This window comes from Anabrus simplex, chromosome 1, assembly GCF_040414725.1.
Source record: "Anabrus simplex isolate iqAnaSimp1 chromosome 1, ASM4041472v1, whole genome shotgun sequence".
NCBI lineage: Eukaryota > Metazoa > Arthropoda > Insecta > Orthoptera > Tettigoniidae > Anabrus > Anabrus simplex.
Window position 1 is genome coordinate 342,711,054 of NC_090265.1, and position 19,194 is coordinate 342,730,247.

The 19,194-nt window shown below is 36.8% G+C and overlaps 1 protein-coding gene across 2 annotated transcripts in view; it reads left to right on the forward strand.

Moving 5' to 3' along the window:
- Positions 1-19,194, forward strand: part of eco (Establishment of cohesion) — a 169,160-nt gene that overhangs the window by 14,718 nt on the left and 135,248 nt on the right. For both annotated transcript variants that reach the window (XM_067142544.2, XM_067142552.2), the window contains exon 2: positions 16,132-17,309. In XM_067142544.2, the coding sequence (XP_066998645.2) occupies positions 16,171-17,309 (1,139 nt within the window). In that variant the 5' untranslated portion in view covers positions 16,132-16,170. The remainder of the gene's footprint in view (positions 1-16,131; positions 17,310-19,194) is intronic.

Genomic DNA, 19,194 nt, shown 5'->3' on the forward strand with positions numbered 1-19,194 from the left:
GCATGAATTGGTTAAATTTACAACAATATGTTAAACTATCCTGAAAAGGGTTTTCCAAAATTTTTCATTTTCACATCAGACAAATGCCAGGACTGCATGTTAAGGCTACAGCTGCTATTTTCCTAGCCCTAGCGTAATTGAAAACCCCTTTCATTTTTGTACCAATAAGTTGGGCTATATTTTTTTAAACTGCTTAGGAAAAAAAAACTCAGTGGTACTACAGTATTGATGGGCTTTGGTCAACTGAAGTAAGTGCTGATCGGTCCAAAAATCTGCAGATTTTGAGGTGATGTATGGTCAGTGCAACAAAATTCTTTTTGGCTGTTATTCTTGGCTTTCTAGACCAGGACACTGTCAGATAGCTCCTCAGTTGTTCTGACATAAGCTGAAGGGACCTTGAACCAGCCCTCCGTTCAGGGCAAAAATCACTGATCCTGTACCACAAGGCTGGTTTTGTTGTATATCAACCATGTTATAACAATGTATACATGCATTTTTTTTTTTTAAAGCTACATGAAGACGTATTCTTGTGAATTCATTTGGAGAACAGTCCATTAGGAACACATGTTTAGGGCAGCTATCAATTTAATTTTCTCTCACAAGTAGTAACTTGCATATTTGTAATCAGAAGCTGCTGATTGATATCAAGATGCCTTCGTATGAATTATGTTTCCTGTTAGCATTGCAAGCTACAAACTAACCTTGATTTAATTGCATGATATTGATGTGTGAGTCATCAGTCTATTGACTGGTTTGATTCAACTTTCCATGCCACCCTATCCTGTGCAAATGTTTTCATTTCTTCTTAACTACTACGTCCTACATTGGCTCTAATTTGCTTGCCATATTTATACCTTGGTCTACTCTACCGTTCTTTCCGCCTACACTTCCCTCAAAAACCAACTGAACCAGTCCTGGTTGACTTTTAAGATATGTTTTATCATTCTATCTCTTCTTCTCATCAAATTTAGCCAAATTGATCTCTCACCAATTCGATTCAGTATCTCTTCATTCGTAATTCGATCTATCTCGCTTTCAGCATTCTTCTGTAACACCACATTTCAATAGTTTCTATTCTCTTTCTTTCTGAGCTAGTTATCATCCGTTTCAGTTCCATACAATGCCGTGCTCCATATGAAAGTCTTCAAAATAATTTTTCCGATTCCTATATCAATGTTCGAAGTGGGCAAATTTTTTTTCTTAAGAAGGATCTTCCTTACTCATGCTAGTCTGCATTTTATGTCCTTCTGCCATTGTTACTTATTTTACTACCCAAGTAACTATATTCATTACATCCTTCAAGACTTCACTTCCTGCATCACCTGACTTCATTCGACTGCAGTCCATTACTTCTGTGTTGGACTTGTTTATTTTTATCTTGTCCGACTCGTTGGCTGAACGGTCAGCGTACTGGCCTTCGGTTCAGAGGGTCCCGGGTTCGATTCCCGGCTGGGTCCCTTAATTAGTTAATTCCAGTGGCACGGGGGCTGGGTGTATGTGTTGTCTTCATCATCATTTCATCCTCATCACGACGCGCAGGTCACCTACGGGAGTCGAATAGAAAGACCTGCACCTTGCGAGCCGAACCCTTCCTGGGATATCCCGGCACTAAAAGCCATACGACATTTCATTTTTATCTTATACCCCAAGACTGTCCATACCATTCAGCAATTTCTCCAAATCTTCTGCAGTCTCAGATAAAATAATATCAACAGGTGACAGAGTTTTGATTTCCACTGTTTGGATTGTGATTCCCTTTCCAAATTCCTCTCTTTTTCTTCCCCCTTTACTGCTTGTTCTATATAAACACTGAAAAATAAGGAGGGGGGGGGCAAACTGCAGCCTTGCCTCACTCCTTTCTGGATTGTTGCTCCTTTTTTTTCAGATCTCTCAATTTTTATCAATGCAGACTGATTTTTTTACAGATTGTGGATAATTCTTCGTTCTTGGTATCTGATCCCATTCACCTTGGATTCGCTCCGAATGTGGAGGACTGTTTTACCTCCTGAATATTTTACTTGGGAGGAAGTCATCAGTACATCATACAGAGAGCTTCATGTCCTTAGGTGTTAGTTACGATTGTAGTTTTCCCATTGCTTTGAGCCGTATAGCAGCATAAAAACAGCCATTACCTAGACTGCTGTCCTTGCAACTTCTGAAAAGCTGCTACCCCCCTTTCGGTGAACTGTTCATTAGTCTAGTCTTTGGACAGATACAGTTGCACCTGCGGCTTGGCTATCTGCTTTATCGGGACACACAAGCCTCCCTGGTGTGGCAAGGTCACATGGTTCACAGGAAAGGAATTGCATGATTACTAATTGAATTCTCAAGTACATTTTTTGGATTAATGATATGAAACATCTGCACTGGTGACGTACTCTCAAATGATTAAACCAGTCTTCAGTTATCATGTGAGCAATGGCTGAGTGGCTTAGTAAGTGGTCCTGTAAGACAGAATACTTGTTAGTAGAGAATTATAGCAGACATCTTGTTCAGATTTATGATCCTTCATGTGCTTGGGTGGCTAGAACTCCTCAAGCCACTGATGAAAGGGATACCATTAAGAGTAGAGATCCCAGTGGTAATATGTGAATGTAAGGCCTATACCTGTCTCTCACAAATTTACCCAGCACCAGTACAGTTTCTGTATCAAAGCAAAATTAATGAGACTGAATCCCATTTCCTCCATTTCACATATCAAGGATTTCTTGGTAATAAAGTGGTGAATGAGATGGAATTTGATGGAGTGCTATTGGTATCATCAGTATGCCTTGAGTATTAAAAAAAAAAAAAAAACAGGATTGACTAGTGTGGAAAAGATTAGGCCAAAATGTGGGGTGGGTTTGCTCATCAGGAAAGCTTAGCATGTGACATTTTTATAGTTCTAGAAATTAGGCAAGATTCATACAATCTAATATGTTGGAACTTCACTATATCAATCATTCAGTACTGACTGCATTAGGGCAGTCGCCCAGGTGGCAGATTCCTTATCTGTTGTTTTCCTAGCCTTTTCTTAAATGATTTTAAAGAAATTGGAAATTTATTGAACCTCTCCTGTGGTAAGTTATTCCAACCCCTAACTCCCCTTCCTATAAATGAATATTTGCTCCAATTTGTCCTCTTGAATTCCTACTTTATCTTCATATTGTGATCTTTCCTACTTTTAAAGACACCACTCAAACTTATTCATCTACTAATGTCAATCCACGCCGTTTCTCTGCTCAGAACATACCCCTTAATACCAATGTAGTTGGTTCGTTATTGGACATTATAAAAATTCCAGCTAACTCATTCCTGGTTATCAGCGTTTCGCTCCAGTGTGCTAAGTTGGGCTCATCAGTTGGTAAATAGCACACTCATCAAGATGCATGGCTTTTACGCGCGCGTGTGAGTGTGTGTCATGCATGGTAGGTGTGCTATTTACCAACTGATGAGCTAAACTTAGGACACTGGAGCAAAACGCTGCCAACGAGGAATGAGTTAACTGGAAAATTTATAATTTCCAATAACGGACCAGCTACATTGGTATTATAAATTTACTCATATTTCAGGTTCCCTATGGGAATCAACATCTATAGGCTCTGTATGTTAGAAGGAGAAATGCACCACCGCGCTGCGAATGGCAAAAATGGTAAGTTATTGCGTGTTACTGCGAACGTACAAACATCAGATGTCATCTCATCACGTGTTGCCATGGCAGACTTGATAATAACAGTGGGATTTGAGAGTACTTTATCTGACAGTAATCGGCCCAGTTCTTCGAAGAAAGGCTGTCTACTTGCAGAAAGTGGGCATGTAATAAATTTACTAGAAAAACAGTTTGGAGGAAATACCAACAGTGTAATAACTGCTGATGTGATAAGAGAGACATCGGTTCGTCAGAAACCTTACCATGTCATGATAGAGGTAATGTACCTAATCATTTATGTACCAGTTGAGGTGATAACGGTATTAATGATTATATACATATTAAGCAATGTTGACTTTAGAAAACTATGTAGGGCTTACTTCTAATAGTATATTATGTTCTCATAGGTTAATGCTACACTAGAGACGATTAACTGTTCCTGTGAATGCCCTGCTGGATCGTCAGAGAAGTGAAAGCATATTTCAGCTGTTATTCATGCAGTGATCTCAAAATGTAACTTCGCAAACCTATCAACCATGTGAATGATCTTGGCGTCGTATCTCAAACGGGGGGAAGGAGAAATATAACAAGGGGAAGAGGTTAGAAGAACTTTTTCCCACAAAAAAGGCAGAGGCTTGATGTTAATGCTGCTGAAATTCCGGATTTAAAAACCCCATGCATACTTTCGAAAGTCTTAAATGAGGAGAAAAGATCAGAATCTGTTAAAGTTGCCAGTGAATTGCTAGGATATTTAATAGCAGATGTCACAGTTAGTGTTCAGAATAATGCATGTAAACATGTAATGACATTATTAATGAAACAGTAGACCGCATCTGTAATGTGTGTAGTGTCAACAATTCTGCGCTGGCAAATAATTTTTATAACGATCATGTCGTAATTAATAAGACTCAAGCAACTGAAGTTTGTGTTAAAACCTAGACCTCTGGTTTTCATAAAGAAAGAAAGAAAGAAAAGGATCTCTTTAAGTAGGGCGCATTCAATTAAAAGTAAGAGAAAATATCACAAGAAACTGGTAAATACACTTATGAGTCCTAAATGTCTTTATGGTAGGGGTCTTAGAAATGACACTTTTGGAAATAAATTACAAAAACCTGCGCTTGCCAAATACACAAATTTATATGACAGAACAGTTGTTGAATGTGGTCTTGTAATTCATCTCACCCATCCTTGGTTATGGCTAGTCCTGATGGTATAGTAATGGTGGATGGGAAGCCAGAAAGGGTACTAGAAATTAAATGCCCTATTTCATGCAAAGACAAACCAATTGTAGGTGATAATAAGATGATCAATGTCCTCTATATTATAAAAAAATTCACAAGGAAAGTTTGAACTGAAAATAAAATCATACATATTTTACTCAATGTCAGCTGTTGATGTACTGTTGTGGGCTTGATGTTTGTGACTTTTTCATTTATACAGAGAACAGTAGTTCCATTCTTTTAGAAACTCATAGAAATGATATGTTCTTGAAGGGCTGTATTGAAAATTTTTCAACAGTTTTACTTTACACATTATTTAAGGGAACTAATGTGCAGATTTAATAATGAGCTTCAGAAATCAAGGGAGGTTGAACATTTGTCATAACACAACACAAATGCTCAATGTCATCAGCACAACATAACAGCTCACTTGAAATTTTTTGTAGTATGTTATATACTTTCACTCTCTGAATGCAGCGTTCAACATGGATTCACACACTAGCAATATTGTAAGTGTCATCTATTTCTTCAGGTGTCAAGTGACCTTCCTGTATGAAGGGAGGCATTACTAATATTGCATTGTTGTCCTCCAATACAGTTTTTATCCCAGGGAAACCTTTATCAGCCATGATTTGATCTTCTGGTTCTATCAATTTCAAAATTCCACAGTCATTTGTGATAAAACTGTCACTAGCTCTACCACCATAATATTTGGAAATAAATGTCACCATACCACAAGGAGTACACACACACACACACACACATACTGGCTGATTTCAGGAGGCTGTTCTGTTTTAATTTCAGTGCAGTCTATAATAGCTCTACAATTTTGACAGTTATCTTTAAAAACAGAAGGCAATGTAGCATTAACAGTATCCTTGCTAGGCCAGAAAACCCACTTTTTTGTTGCTTGTGCCAGTATAGGCAAGAGATTGAAATATCCTAGAAATAGTAGTACTACAGTGAATATTGAAAATAACAGCAAGGGCAGCAAATGTCAAAGCTAACTTCATTTTCATTAAGAATACTAATTTTGTGTGTAGTAGTGTCTGGTAGTACATTTAAAAATATATTAAAAATTTCTTTATTTACATCTGTCAGAACATTTAATTGTAATTCATCAGAAACTGAACTATAACCAAAAAAATCCTCTTTCATCATATGGGGAGTCAGGCCCAGACAATTTACAAACATGTCTAGGTTTAGCATGTAATGTGTGAATGGCTGATATACTTCCTTGTGTGCTGAAACTATTTCCATCAAAAACACAACTGATTTTAAAATTACTTTCTACACCACAATTTCTATTTGAGTTTGGGCATCAGCTTTGTCACTAGAACAGGCTCACTATCTGGCAGATCTGATATGAGGTGTTGAAATTACTAAATTTCTATTTGCACTTCTCTTCTTCAGTCTTACAAATCTGCTGAGAGAGCGTGTTTCTGTTGACTTTCTTGTAACATTCTGGAAAAATACCTGGTACATATGCTGGACTAGAAGGATGTTGAGATTTACACCCACCTATGAAGTGTTTGCTGCAGATTCTAGATGATTTTGAAGGTGTCCACAAAGTACCATCTGCTCTATAAAATGAATTGTGTACATGTGGTAATAAAGTTTGAGCAATCTGTAGGCCTATATGCAATTATTATTTGAACACACATTGTAAAATTTGTTTTATCTATATACTTACTTGAATTTCTGTTGTAATGAATTCAAGTTATTTTGTGACTGTCTGGTTTCATAATATTACTTTGATAGGACTACCGGTATTTAAAATACTGTAATGCTCCTTTATTTAATGTTTATATATAATTACACATTTGTAAAATATTTCTGTAGGCTTTTGAGGCAGTGTTCCTATTTCTTGCCATGTAGGCCTATTTCTGTAAATATATTTATCCACTGCTTAGGAAAACTACAAAATTTTACACTTTGCTCAGTATTAAGGTATTTATTTTTATTATTATTATTATTATTATTATTATTATTATTATTATTATTATTATTATTATTATTATTATTATTATTATTATTATTATCCTGGCTTTCATTAAAACTATTGTGTAATATATCTGTACGATGTGTGTGCTTTAAAAATAAGGTGTATGGAGCTTACTTTGCAAGTATAGCATAATTATTTGGTTGTAGCTCATAACCTTTTTGTAAAATTCATGGTTAATATAGGTTTTGTACAGTGTAATTTAGTATTAATTAAAAAATGTAAATCCCCAATTACGTCTTGCGATTTACTGTTAAGGTCCACTGTCTTTTCAAATCTATTTCGTGAGGAGGTGATGGAAAACTATAAAATTTCACACTTTGTCCTGTATTGCAGTATCTATTATTGCAGCCAACAACACAGGGCATAATATTTCCGGAACGTTTTGACATTTTTAAAATATTAATGCAAAGATAACACTATAAAAGAATTGAATAAATACATGTAAACACACGTACTCCAACTTCTTAAGATCAACTGTTGATGAACATCAACCTGCCTCTGAGTAGTTCTCATAATATCTACACGTAGCAGCACATTGCTATACGCACGGAGCCTATATCACATACCACTTGGTCGAGCAGCTCATCTTCTTTCTCTCAAGTCTTCCCAGCCCAAACTGCAACATTTTTGTTATGCTATTCTTTGGTCGGAAATAACCCTGAACAAATCAAGCTGCTTTTCTTTGGATTTTTTCCAGTTCTTGAATCAAGTAATCCTGGTTAGGGTCCCATACACACTGGAATCATACTCTAGTTGGGGTCGTACCAGAGACTTATATGCCCTTTGTTTCATGCTTACTACAACCCCTAAACACCCTCATAACCTTGAGCAGAGATCTGTACCCTTTATTTACAATCTCATTTGTTTGATTACCTCAATGAGGATCTTTCCTTATATTAACACCTAGGTACTTACAGTGATCCCCATAAGGAATTTTCACCCCATCAACGCAGTAATTAAAACTGCGAGGACTTTTCCTATTTGTGAAGCTCACAACCTGACTTTAAACCCCGTTTATCATACCATTGCTTGCTGTCCATCTCCACTCTGTACAGAATAACATCTGCAAAAAGCCTTATCTCTGATTCAACTTCTTTATTCATATCATTGATATAAGAAAATATAAAGGTCCAATAATACTGTCTTGAGGAATTCCCCTTTTAATTATTACAGGGTCAGATAAAGCTTCGCCTACTCTAATTCTCTGAGATTTATTTTCTGGAAATATAGCAACCCATTCAGTCACCTCTTTTGTCTCGTCCAATTGCACTCATTTTTTGCCAGTAGTCTCCCATGATCCACCCTGTCAAATGCTTTAGAAAGGTCAATTACTATGCAGTCCATTTGACCTCCTGAATCCAAGATATCTGCTATATCTTGCTGGAATCCTACAAGTTGAGCTTCAGTGGAATAACCTTTCCTAAACCCAAACTGCCTTCTGTCAAACCAGTTATTAATTTTGCAAACATCTATATATATATATATAAAATGAGTTTTGTCTGTACATTGCTCAGAATTTGAAAAGAATGGTATTTCTGTATCGGTCATGTCCACAGCACTTTTTACTTTTCCATAATTTCTGTCTGTCTATATGTATGTATGTACACGCATCACGAGAAACCGGCTGAAGAGAATTTAATCAAAATCGGTATGTGATGTCGGGGGAAGAACCACTACAATCTAGGCTATAAATTATTTTCTTCACGCTGAGTGAAATGGTAGTTTAGGAAAAGGCCTGAAATTTAATTATCAAATATTTATATTATTAGTGGTCCTATCGATAAATATTACATAATTAAAGTTATATAGAATTAAATTTCTGATCATTTATTTCTTACACATTTTTACCGTACCGGCTATGATAACGGAGATATTAATGAATTTGTATTTTTGTTGCTAAGTCCGTATCAACGCCGAGCCACGAGAAAATGGGTGAAGAGAATTTAATGAAAATCGGTATAGAGAGTACATAAAACAGCTGTACAGCTTGAGGTAATTCTCATATAACCTATGCTATCTATGCTCTCATTCAATTCATTAATTTAATTTTATCTCATTTATTCAGGTTAACTTCATGGGTACCGCAATGAATTGCAAATTTTATACCAGACACCGTGTATCTGTGTTAACCACATCTTCATGTGCCATCCTGACAATGTCCAACAACATTTCAGCATGATTTAACAAGCACCATGAGAGCATCTCATTTTGTTACCTTGATTGATGATGATACAACATCTAACATTTCTCCGTCAGCTAATGGTTACTTACAGCGGTGTCCAATGACTTGCATATGACTAACACCGCTCAAATAGATTTGGTGATGAACTATGGGATCAACTTTTACCAGTTCCCATTTACTATTGAATTATTAATGATTAGATGTTCTGTGTATAAATGAATACTTGAAATATTCTCAGTGGTGAGCATACTCAAGAAGTTAGAACAGAGTTTATTTTCAAATTTAATCATAATTTCATCCCATTTTTTAAATTTCAATTTGTATATATTTGTTTTATGGCAATTGTGTGCATGTACATTTGTTTAGTTATTATATGTTTTACATTAAGGCTGAAGATGGCCAGCCCCGGCCGAAACTAGTCCCTAATTAATTAATGTAATTTAGTATATTACATATTGTAGTATTGAAAGGTGGACCATTATTACATTAATTTAATAATTATATTGTATTTAGTTTTCTTCAGACTCTGAAATACCACTCATCATAGTCGGTACTGTAAAACTGAATAAAACATAAATGATCGGAAGTTGTATTCTCTATAACTTTTGTTATGTAGGCCTAGTACTTTTCGATAGGACCAAATACATACTGTAGGTATTTACAAATTAAATTTTAGGCGCCTTCCCCTAAACTACAATTTCATCCAGGGTGAACAAAATTTTTTGTATCTTAGACTGTAGTTTGTTATTCCCCGACTCTATATACCGATTTTCATTAAATTCTGTTAACCCATTATCTTGTGGCTCAGCGTCATTATGGACTTAGCAACAAAAATACAAATTCATGAATATCTGTGTTATCATAGCTGGTACGGTAAAAATGTATAAGACATAAATGGTCGGAAATTTAATTCTTTATAACTTTGGTTATGTAGTATTTATCGATACGACCACTAATATTCAGCGTGAATAAAATGATTTACAGCCTAGGTTGTTGTGGCTCATTCTCATACTTTGTATACCAGTTTTCAATGGGTTAGGAGCACTAATGGCGTAAATATTTAAGAATAAAATTCTAGGCCTTCCCTTAAACTACCACTTCACTCAGCGTGAATAAAATTATTTATAGCCTAAATTGTAGCGACTTATTCCCCGACATTGCATACCAATTTTTATTAAGATAGGACCACTAATAACATAAATATTTGAAAATTAAATTTTAGACCTTCCCCTAAACTACCATTTCTATCAGCGTGAATAAAATTATTTATGACTTAGATTGTAGCGGCTTGTTCCCCGACTTTATTACCGATTTTCATTAAATTCTCGTTAGGTGTTTTCTAGTGATGCATGTACATACATACATACAGACAGAAATTACGGAAAAGTAAAAAGTTCATTTCCTTGTTACTGTGGATATGACCGATACAGAAATACCATTCTTTTCAAATTCTGAGCAATGTACAGACAAAACTCTTTTATATATATATATATATATATATATATATACACAACATTGTTAAAATCCCATAAACACGTTTGGACTGCATAGAAGTTGACTTTTCACTGTTTCTTCACATCCCCACTTAATTTTGTAAGCCAAGTAATGGATCATATTTTTTACAATTTTAAAATTATCAGTTTAGTTTACAAAAAATTGGAGGAAGCTGAAAGTTGACGGTGTTGTAACAATCTCACAGCTGTAATTCGCACATGCACATTCAAATAATGGCTAACGTCACCGACACCAATAGGCAATGATGGACCAGGAAAGGGCTAGGAGTGGGAAGGAATCGACCATGGCCTTGATTAAGGTGTAAAAATGGGAAACCATAGAAAACCATCTTCAGGGCTGTAGACAGAGGGGTTTGAAACCACTGTGTCCTGAATGCAAGCTGACACCTACGTGACCAAATTGCTTAGTTATTCGCTTGTTACGAAAACAATTAATGCCGATATCTGGTCTGACATTTGCAGGATATTGTGTATTTCTTTCTGCTGTAATTGACCAATTTGCAGAACAATATGAGGCGTATAGTTTCAGAAGTGGCCAAGTCCGTTGAGCTGTTTTTTGTTTTTCAGGAGAAGCAAAAACTCGTTTAGGATATTCATTCATATTTATTCAGACACCTTATTCTTTGTTGCTTAACAGATACTTCTAATTCATTACCATACCATGTTTAAAGTCTAAATATATTCCATGAATTGAAAAATGTATTTAAAATTTGGACTTGACCATGTTTGAAACTAAGGGACTTGGCCATTTTTGAAACTTACCTAAGATGACTTGGCCATTTTTGAAACTTACCTAAGAGGACTTGGCCATTTTTGAAACTTACCTAAGAGGACTTGGCTATCTTTGAAACTTACCTAAGAGGACTTGGCTGTCTTTGAAACTTACCTAAGAGGACTTGGCTGTCTTTGAAACTTACCTAAGAGGACTTGGCTATCTTTGGAACTTACCTAAGAGGACTTGGCTATCTTTGGAACTTAGATTAGAAAATTTGGCCTAATATGCATTATTTCTGCTTTGCCATCTTTTGGGTATGCTTATGCGATAGTACCTTAGAATAAACTCACTTTTATATCTTTCATTTTCAGTAGCCTACACTTTTTTGTTCCTCTGTGATTACAGGTTGGGTAATGTGGTAAAGACGTTGCGGAATACGTAAGGAAAAAATAAATCTAGATTAGGCCTATTTTCCAACTGTGTTCATCTTTATTTGGAACAAATATGATTAAAAATGATATAAGATTTAGTGAAAAATCTTTAAAGATTATTATTTTAAACATTATGTTTGTGTAAAATTACCCAACATTGTAACCAATGTAGAGGCTAATTAACATTTAAATAGTGTATATTTTGCAAATATGTGGATTCATATAGTTACTTCAATGTATATTCTTCATATTACACCTCTTCAATACCATCGTGCCTTTGAAATACATCACCGAGCGTTGATTGAATCACCACTATCTATGTTGTTGATTGTACTTATCTCAGCTGTTTTTCCCTCGTGCGCTTTCAAGTGGAAGGATCACGTTGCCGCTTTCTGGCATGGAGTTTGTTTATTTCCTCTATTTTATTGCACATCAAATATGAATACTATTAACAATGACCAATTTTATATAATTATAAAAGGAAGTGTTTGTCTGTCTGTCTGTCTGTCTGTCTGTGCGCGATGCCCAGCAAAATCTACAGCACGTAGACATCTGAAATTTTGAACATAGGTAGATGGTAAGGGGTCCGAATGCACCTCGAAGCCGGAATTTTCATTTTCGCTTTCGTTGGTGAGTTATGAATGAAAAACCATCGGAAAACGTGCATTGGGATATGACAATCCAACGTGCTGTCACCAAGATTAAATGCATAGAGTCGCTGTCGCTAGGCAACGTACATAGAGATAGGTAGAGAACACAATATTCAAGGAGCCATTTTACGTCCAGGACGTAGGAAGCTGTTTTTGGTCTTATATGGTGTGAGGGCATATGACGGTGTTGATGATGATTCGTCCGTCGGATCGGGACGTTAAGTCTTGAGCTATTCTAGAGGAGTGGCATATGTGCCGGCGCCGGGTTTCATCCTCTTCATTCTTGCTATCATATATCATGCCAATCATTTCTTTCAACAAGCAACTTTTATAAGAATTACCCGATGTTCTACACATTTACAAGTCTATCGACTACACGGCAGAGCTTCGAAAGACTTGGAGTCACCTGGAGTACCCTCGAACATCTTAGAGCGGACGATTGTGGCACCAGTTATCCTTCTTAAGAATAAGAATCCTGCCCTCTGCAATGAACACGACTCTGAAACTGATGACTAACATTATTGAAGCTATTCTCATGTTTGGGCATGCCGCGAGCGAAGTAATATTCATTCCTCGGATTCGAATAATTCCTTCGGATATACAGTTTAAGTTTAGATCTCTGCAGTGTTCAAAATAAAATTTCTCCATGTAATAATAAAGCAAGCATAATCTTCTTCTTACTATATATAAAAATGGATGTATGCATGTATGTGTGTGTGTAAATGAAACATCTCCTAAACCACTGGAGCAATTTCATCCAAACTTGGTACACTTATGACTTACTATCTGGACACAAGCACTGTGGGGGTAAGCCATCCGTAGCTCCCTTAGGGGTGGGGGGCCAGGGGTGCAAGATATAAAAATAATCGAAAAATGTGCCGAATCCACAGCTTTCGGGGTCACTGAGATGAACAGTGACACTCCCGATTTTTCAAAAGTCAAAGTTCAGCTCCCTTTCGTATGGGGGACGAGGGGGGGGTGATATATCAAATTAAACGAAAATAATGTCGGATACATAGTTTTCGGGGGTCGCCGAGGTGAATTGTATACTCTGGATTTTTAGTATCAGGAGACAAACGACGTTGGGGGTAAGACAGCCCAGGAACCCTTAGGGGGTCAGATAAACAAATTAACGAAAATAGTGTCGAATCCATACTTTTTGGGGTCGCTGAGATGCATAGTGACACTCCAATTTTTTTTAAAGTTCAAGTTCAACCCCCTTTAGGGTGGGGGCGAGGGGGAGTGATATATAAAATTAAACGAAAATAGTGTCGAATACATAGTTTTCGGGGTCGTCGGGGTGAATTGTACACTCCGGATTTTTAGTATCAGGAGACAAACCACGTGGGGGTAAGACAGCCCAGGAAGCCTTAGGGGCAGGGGGGCGAGGGGGCTGAGATATAAAAATCATCGAAAATAGCGTCGAATCCATACTTTTCGGGGTCGCTGAGATGAACAGTGACACTCCGGAATTTTTAAAAGTCCAAGTTCAGCCCCCTTCGTGGTGGGGAGCGATGGGAGAGTGATATATAGAAATAATAGAAAATAGTGTCGAATACATAGTTTTCGAGATCGCTGAGATGAATAGTGACACTCCGAATTTTTAGTATCAGGAGGCAACTACATGGGGGTAAAACACCCCAGGAACCCTTAGGGGCAGGGGGGGGGGCAAGGGGACTGAGATATACTAATCACCGAAAGTAGTGTCGAATCCGTACTTTTCGGGGTCGCTGAGATGAATAGTAACATTCCGATATTTTAAAACTCAAAAGTTTAGTCCCCTTTAGGCTGGGGGAGGGTGGAGTGAGATATAATAATAATCGAATATACTGCCGATTCCATAGTTTTCCGGGTCGCTGGGATGAATAGTAACACTCCGGATTTTTAAAGTATATCTTCAGCCCCCTTTGGCATAGGGGGTGAGAAAGGGTGAAAAAATAAATTGTCAGAAATGACCGAGGTAATGGATGTGTGTGTTCCAGTATGACTTGCAAGTATAACTTACTACCTGGAAAATGTACTGTGGAAGTAAGACTCCCCTAGAACCACTAGGGAAGCGGGTGAAGTATAATCCACACTAATAAATGGAAGTCTGTTTGGCGCGATCTATATATACTGTATATATAAATTAAGGCATAAAAATGAAAACGGACATGAATTAGTGAGACCATTCTAGGCATCTTAGAAATGTAAAACTTGGTACCAGACAAGCTGATGACTTCAAGGATCCATAGAAAAATCTCAAATTCTGATAATTCTCTGAGGGGTACATGCTGGGAGTTTCAAACCCGCATAAGAACACAGTCGGTGATATTTATGCAGAACCTACAGGTTTCATGGGCTTAAAAGTTTCCTGAAGTCCTGATTTTTAACCCACTCTCCCATATCAAGATCACAGCACAATCTCTCAGACGAGTTAGAAAATTGAAGTTTTGCAAAATTGTAGCTTTTAGCATGTAACAGACGGAAAATTTACGAGATGTTTAAAATTTTTATTTTTTACCCCCGAAAAATATCGAAATATGGAGGCAATTTTAATGACGGTGCAGTCCTTCCTTTCGATGTATTTCGTGGCTAAACAGTAAGTCGTATCACAAAACGGATGGCACAATCTGCGTTCAATTTGGAGTGATCTACAACTTCGGTCCTATGACATTTTGTCGGATCTCTATCCATTATACATTAAATGTTTCTCTATTTCTGGATTTACCTAAATTTTGCACTTTGTACACATATAATTGGTTTGATTCACTTATAAGAAAGATGGGATCATCAAATTCTACACGAATATTGGCCCACACAGTAACCATATGTGAGCTAAATTCTATGTTTGAAGCTGTTGCATAAGTATCTGAAAAGTAATTCACTGTGTGAAAATCTTACACAAATTTCATCCTATTCAGCGTTTCTAAAACATAATGAATTGTGGTAGACAAGTGCACCTGTCGTTATCATCACCACTCCGCAACTCGCACTTTACATTGGAAACATCGTCTGCGGACCTCCCTATGCTTTTTCTCGGATAACGCCAATTTACACGCAATTTAAAAATTATTATTCACTTCATGTACAGTAATTTACTTCGATATCCGTATACAGTCTGAAATACCGTAGCGAAGCACGGGTACAATTGCTAGTTATTTATAAAATGTTTATAAAAATACACGCAAACAAAACCACCACATGTGACTCGAACAAACTTCAGTCAGCCATTTTACCGAAGACACCACGTGACTGGATAGCGCAGGGTTATTGGCTCGTGCGGGTTAACAGGGACTTGGTCGACTTTGACATGAAACGTCATTCTTTACTGTAATTTTGAATGTGATCTGGTCGGATTTGAAACTCACTTTCGTTCTCGTATTCATCTTGTAAAGAGGAATCCATGGAAGTCAAAACATCAGAACGTGCGAAAGATGGACTTGGTCTTGTTGGCAACTATATGCCTCATATACTGATAACTTATTTGTATGTAACGGTCATAAAATAGAGAATAATCAGCCAAGAAGGTGAAAAGATGCTCAAATATGCCAGTGTTTTGTTGATAGTTCCATAAAGCTAGTCATTGAATAACCTCTCATAAGGATAATTTTCTTCTGTGCTTTCACATTGTTTTTCTGCTGGGATATTTTCTACTTTTGAAACCTTTTTATTTCTCCAGCTCTAGAAAATAAGCAACCATGCTTATTTTATTCTATTCTAGTAATGTTCATGTGAAACCTCCCAAGTAATGATACCTATTTGCATTGTGTATTGTTAATATTTATTTCTTGTTTATTTTTCCAGGGAAGTTTGCTTTGAAGAGACTGTTGGTTTCTAGGGAAGATGGATGCCACCTCTTACCTTGTTCTCACAAATTCTGCCAGTAAACGTACTTTGTTTCCATCAAATGACAAGGAAAATGAGAGTGATGATTCTATTGGACATATGTCTCCACTTTCCAGTTCTCCAGATCGCTATAGCTCTCCTGTGGCCTCCCCCAAGTGGTCTTCTCCTCTGACTGGCACTCCATCTCCTTTGAGGTCAATTAACGGTGACAGAGCCCTAAGATCACGACATGACACATGGCAGCTGAGGAACTTTACTACACCATTAAAATTTGACAAAACTCGCAGAGTTCAAAAATCTCCAAAGCTTGCTGACAATGATGAGATATCTGAAGATTTAGAACAGAGTACCTTGAAATCAGACCTGGTTGATGAAACTCCTGAAAAAGATATCCAGACTAAAGTATTAATTTCACCTTTCAGTTGTTTAGTTAAAGAAAATGAGACACCTGGACATAGAATTTTGGAGACTCCTGACACTTCGTCAGTTCGTAAAGCTATTTTTACACCTCTTAAAGATTATCAGAAGAGAAGTGATACTGCTTCTGAACTGAAAACAAATAATAAACCTATCTTTGAGCTGAGTAACAAATCTGAACCTGTTACAATTTCTAAGAGAACTTTCTATAAATCATTCCCTAAAGCAAGAACATCCTTGTTTTCTAATAAACCACCTGCTAGAGTTCCACCTACAATTCCTGCTGCAAAAAAGAGACCTCGTTCACCTAGTGGGATGTCTATGAAAACAAATTACAGCCAACGAGGATCTGGTAACCGTTTCCTGAAACGTCGTAAAGCTGGTGAAATTAATTCTGGTGTTTATCATAGAATTAAACGTCCAAAATTAAAGCATGTGGAAGCCATAAAGCTACCAAAAATTACACCACGGGATCGAGTAGAGGAGTATTTGGCCAAAAAAGTAATTGATGTTATGAAACCACCTGAACATACCATGGATGTTGAACAGTTAGATGGCATGACTCAAACTGCACCAGTGGAGACACCTCACAAGATTTCTGTTCCTATTGAGAAGCGGGAACAAAGTCCTCCTACAGATCCCTCAAAGAAATTCTTTAAGACAAATCGTACTCTGGCCATCAACAGAAAGGCAACAGTATCTTTTGTAGAAAATGTAAAGTGAGTATAATTATAATATTTTTGTCATCATTTCCTATTTTAAGTGCTTACTTGAAAGTACACAGGAACCTCATTTATCCAGGCTAGATTGGATTGGAGGCGATGTGGATTAATGAAAATCTGGATAACCTATAAACTAATAATTGGATACAAATTACATAATGTATACAAACCTCTGTTATAACTCAAAGAACACTTAAACTCAATACTGTACTCACTTTTGTTTACTGTAATACTGTTCTTAAGTTTCTCTTATATCAGTTCTGTGTGAGGGCCGATGACCTTAGATGTTAGGCCCCTTTAAAGAACATGCATCATCAATTTTGTGTGACACTTGAGCGCAGCATGATTGCTCAGGAGTTCCACCACCATCAGTTCGGCTTGAGTTGTTAACATGTGACGCTCACTTCGTCTGTTGAAACGCCTCTTTTGTTTTCCAATTCACCACCACAGTCATCAATATCTGCAGAACAAGCAGTAATAATTTCAACATCACTATCATCTACATCCGAGCAGCCAGCATTGTTTGCTAATATTTAAATAAACTTGGAGAGGTCTGCAATTTCACAAACTCTATCAGCAGAATCACACATAGCTAGCCATATCTGTTTATCATGACTTTTTAATTGATAGTTCTGCAACATAATTAGTAGAAACAGCAACGATATGAATCAGAGGGCGATCTCTGTCACTTTAAAATCATATTAAGTTAACAAACCGCTAAGACAGTCTTTCTGAGGATGTGCGTGTTAACTTAAGATGATTTTAAAGTGTAACATATTTTCAGTGTATTTCTTGTATGATTAGTTAATGATTCTGACTTTTGACCTTAAGGTTACCTTCAGGCTGATGATGCCGTTAACAAGGGGTGAAACATGTTCCTAAGAAGTGTACATAGTATAATGTAAATTTCACCCACGTAGCATGTGGCATGTATTGAATAAGTGGTACGATAGAATAAATTATTTTGTGATAATTTGCTTATAGCATAGTACTGTTCGTTAAAAGTGAGAAAATGTGTGGTTTTTCATTTTATAGAGAATTTCATGTGATACTGCTTTTACTCGCGCCATTCCTACTGACGTTATTGTAATGACCTGTGTTCATTTCAGTTGGGAAAACCACTAAGACAGTCTTTCTGAGGATGTAAAAAGGCAGGTGGAGAGTGAGTGTCTGCCATTATAATACAATTCCCCAACCTGATTGTGACTGATGGTAGGCAGGCGGGCCTACCATTACAGTGAAACTTCCGTAAAGAAGTCTTCATATGAAAAAAGTCGTTTGGTGATTTCTCTATCGCGTTTCCAGGGTATCGTTAAGAGCTGTGCAATTTAATACAGTCATGCACACGTGTACTCTACCTAACCTACATTTCTGTATACAGTGTAGAATTCCGTAGCGAAGCACGGGTACATCTGCTAGTAAGTTACTAAAGTTATAACTTTGTACAGTTTATGCTGAAGACTCTTGTATTACACTATAATTAACTTTGGCTCAAATTGCTCGTTGAAAATAACTTAATTAAAAACATGGCAACAGACTAAGAAATTTATTCCTTTGCACTATCATATTAACAACCTATGCTGTTTGCAAATTCCAACTGAATAATTGCTGACGGCTGTGGATTCTTCATCACTGTCCTCACTTGATGATAACAAAAGCTCTTGTCATAACATTAAACCAAATTCTACGTCGAGAAACGTGTGTACACACTTGTTAATTAACAGATGAATAGGGAATAATCTCTTTGCAAGATTTATGAAAACTATTCACTTCACTTCTTTGCACTTCGCATTTCTGTACCAATGTAGGAACATAACAGGCTTGAAAAGTGAAAAGATTCCTAACTTTTCACTTTGCAAGCTAAATCTGAAAAGTGATGGTG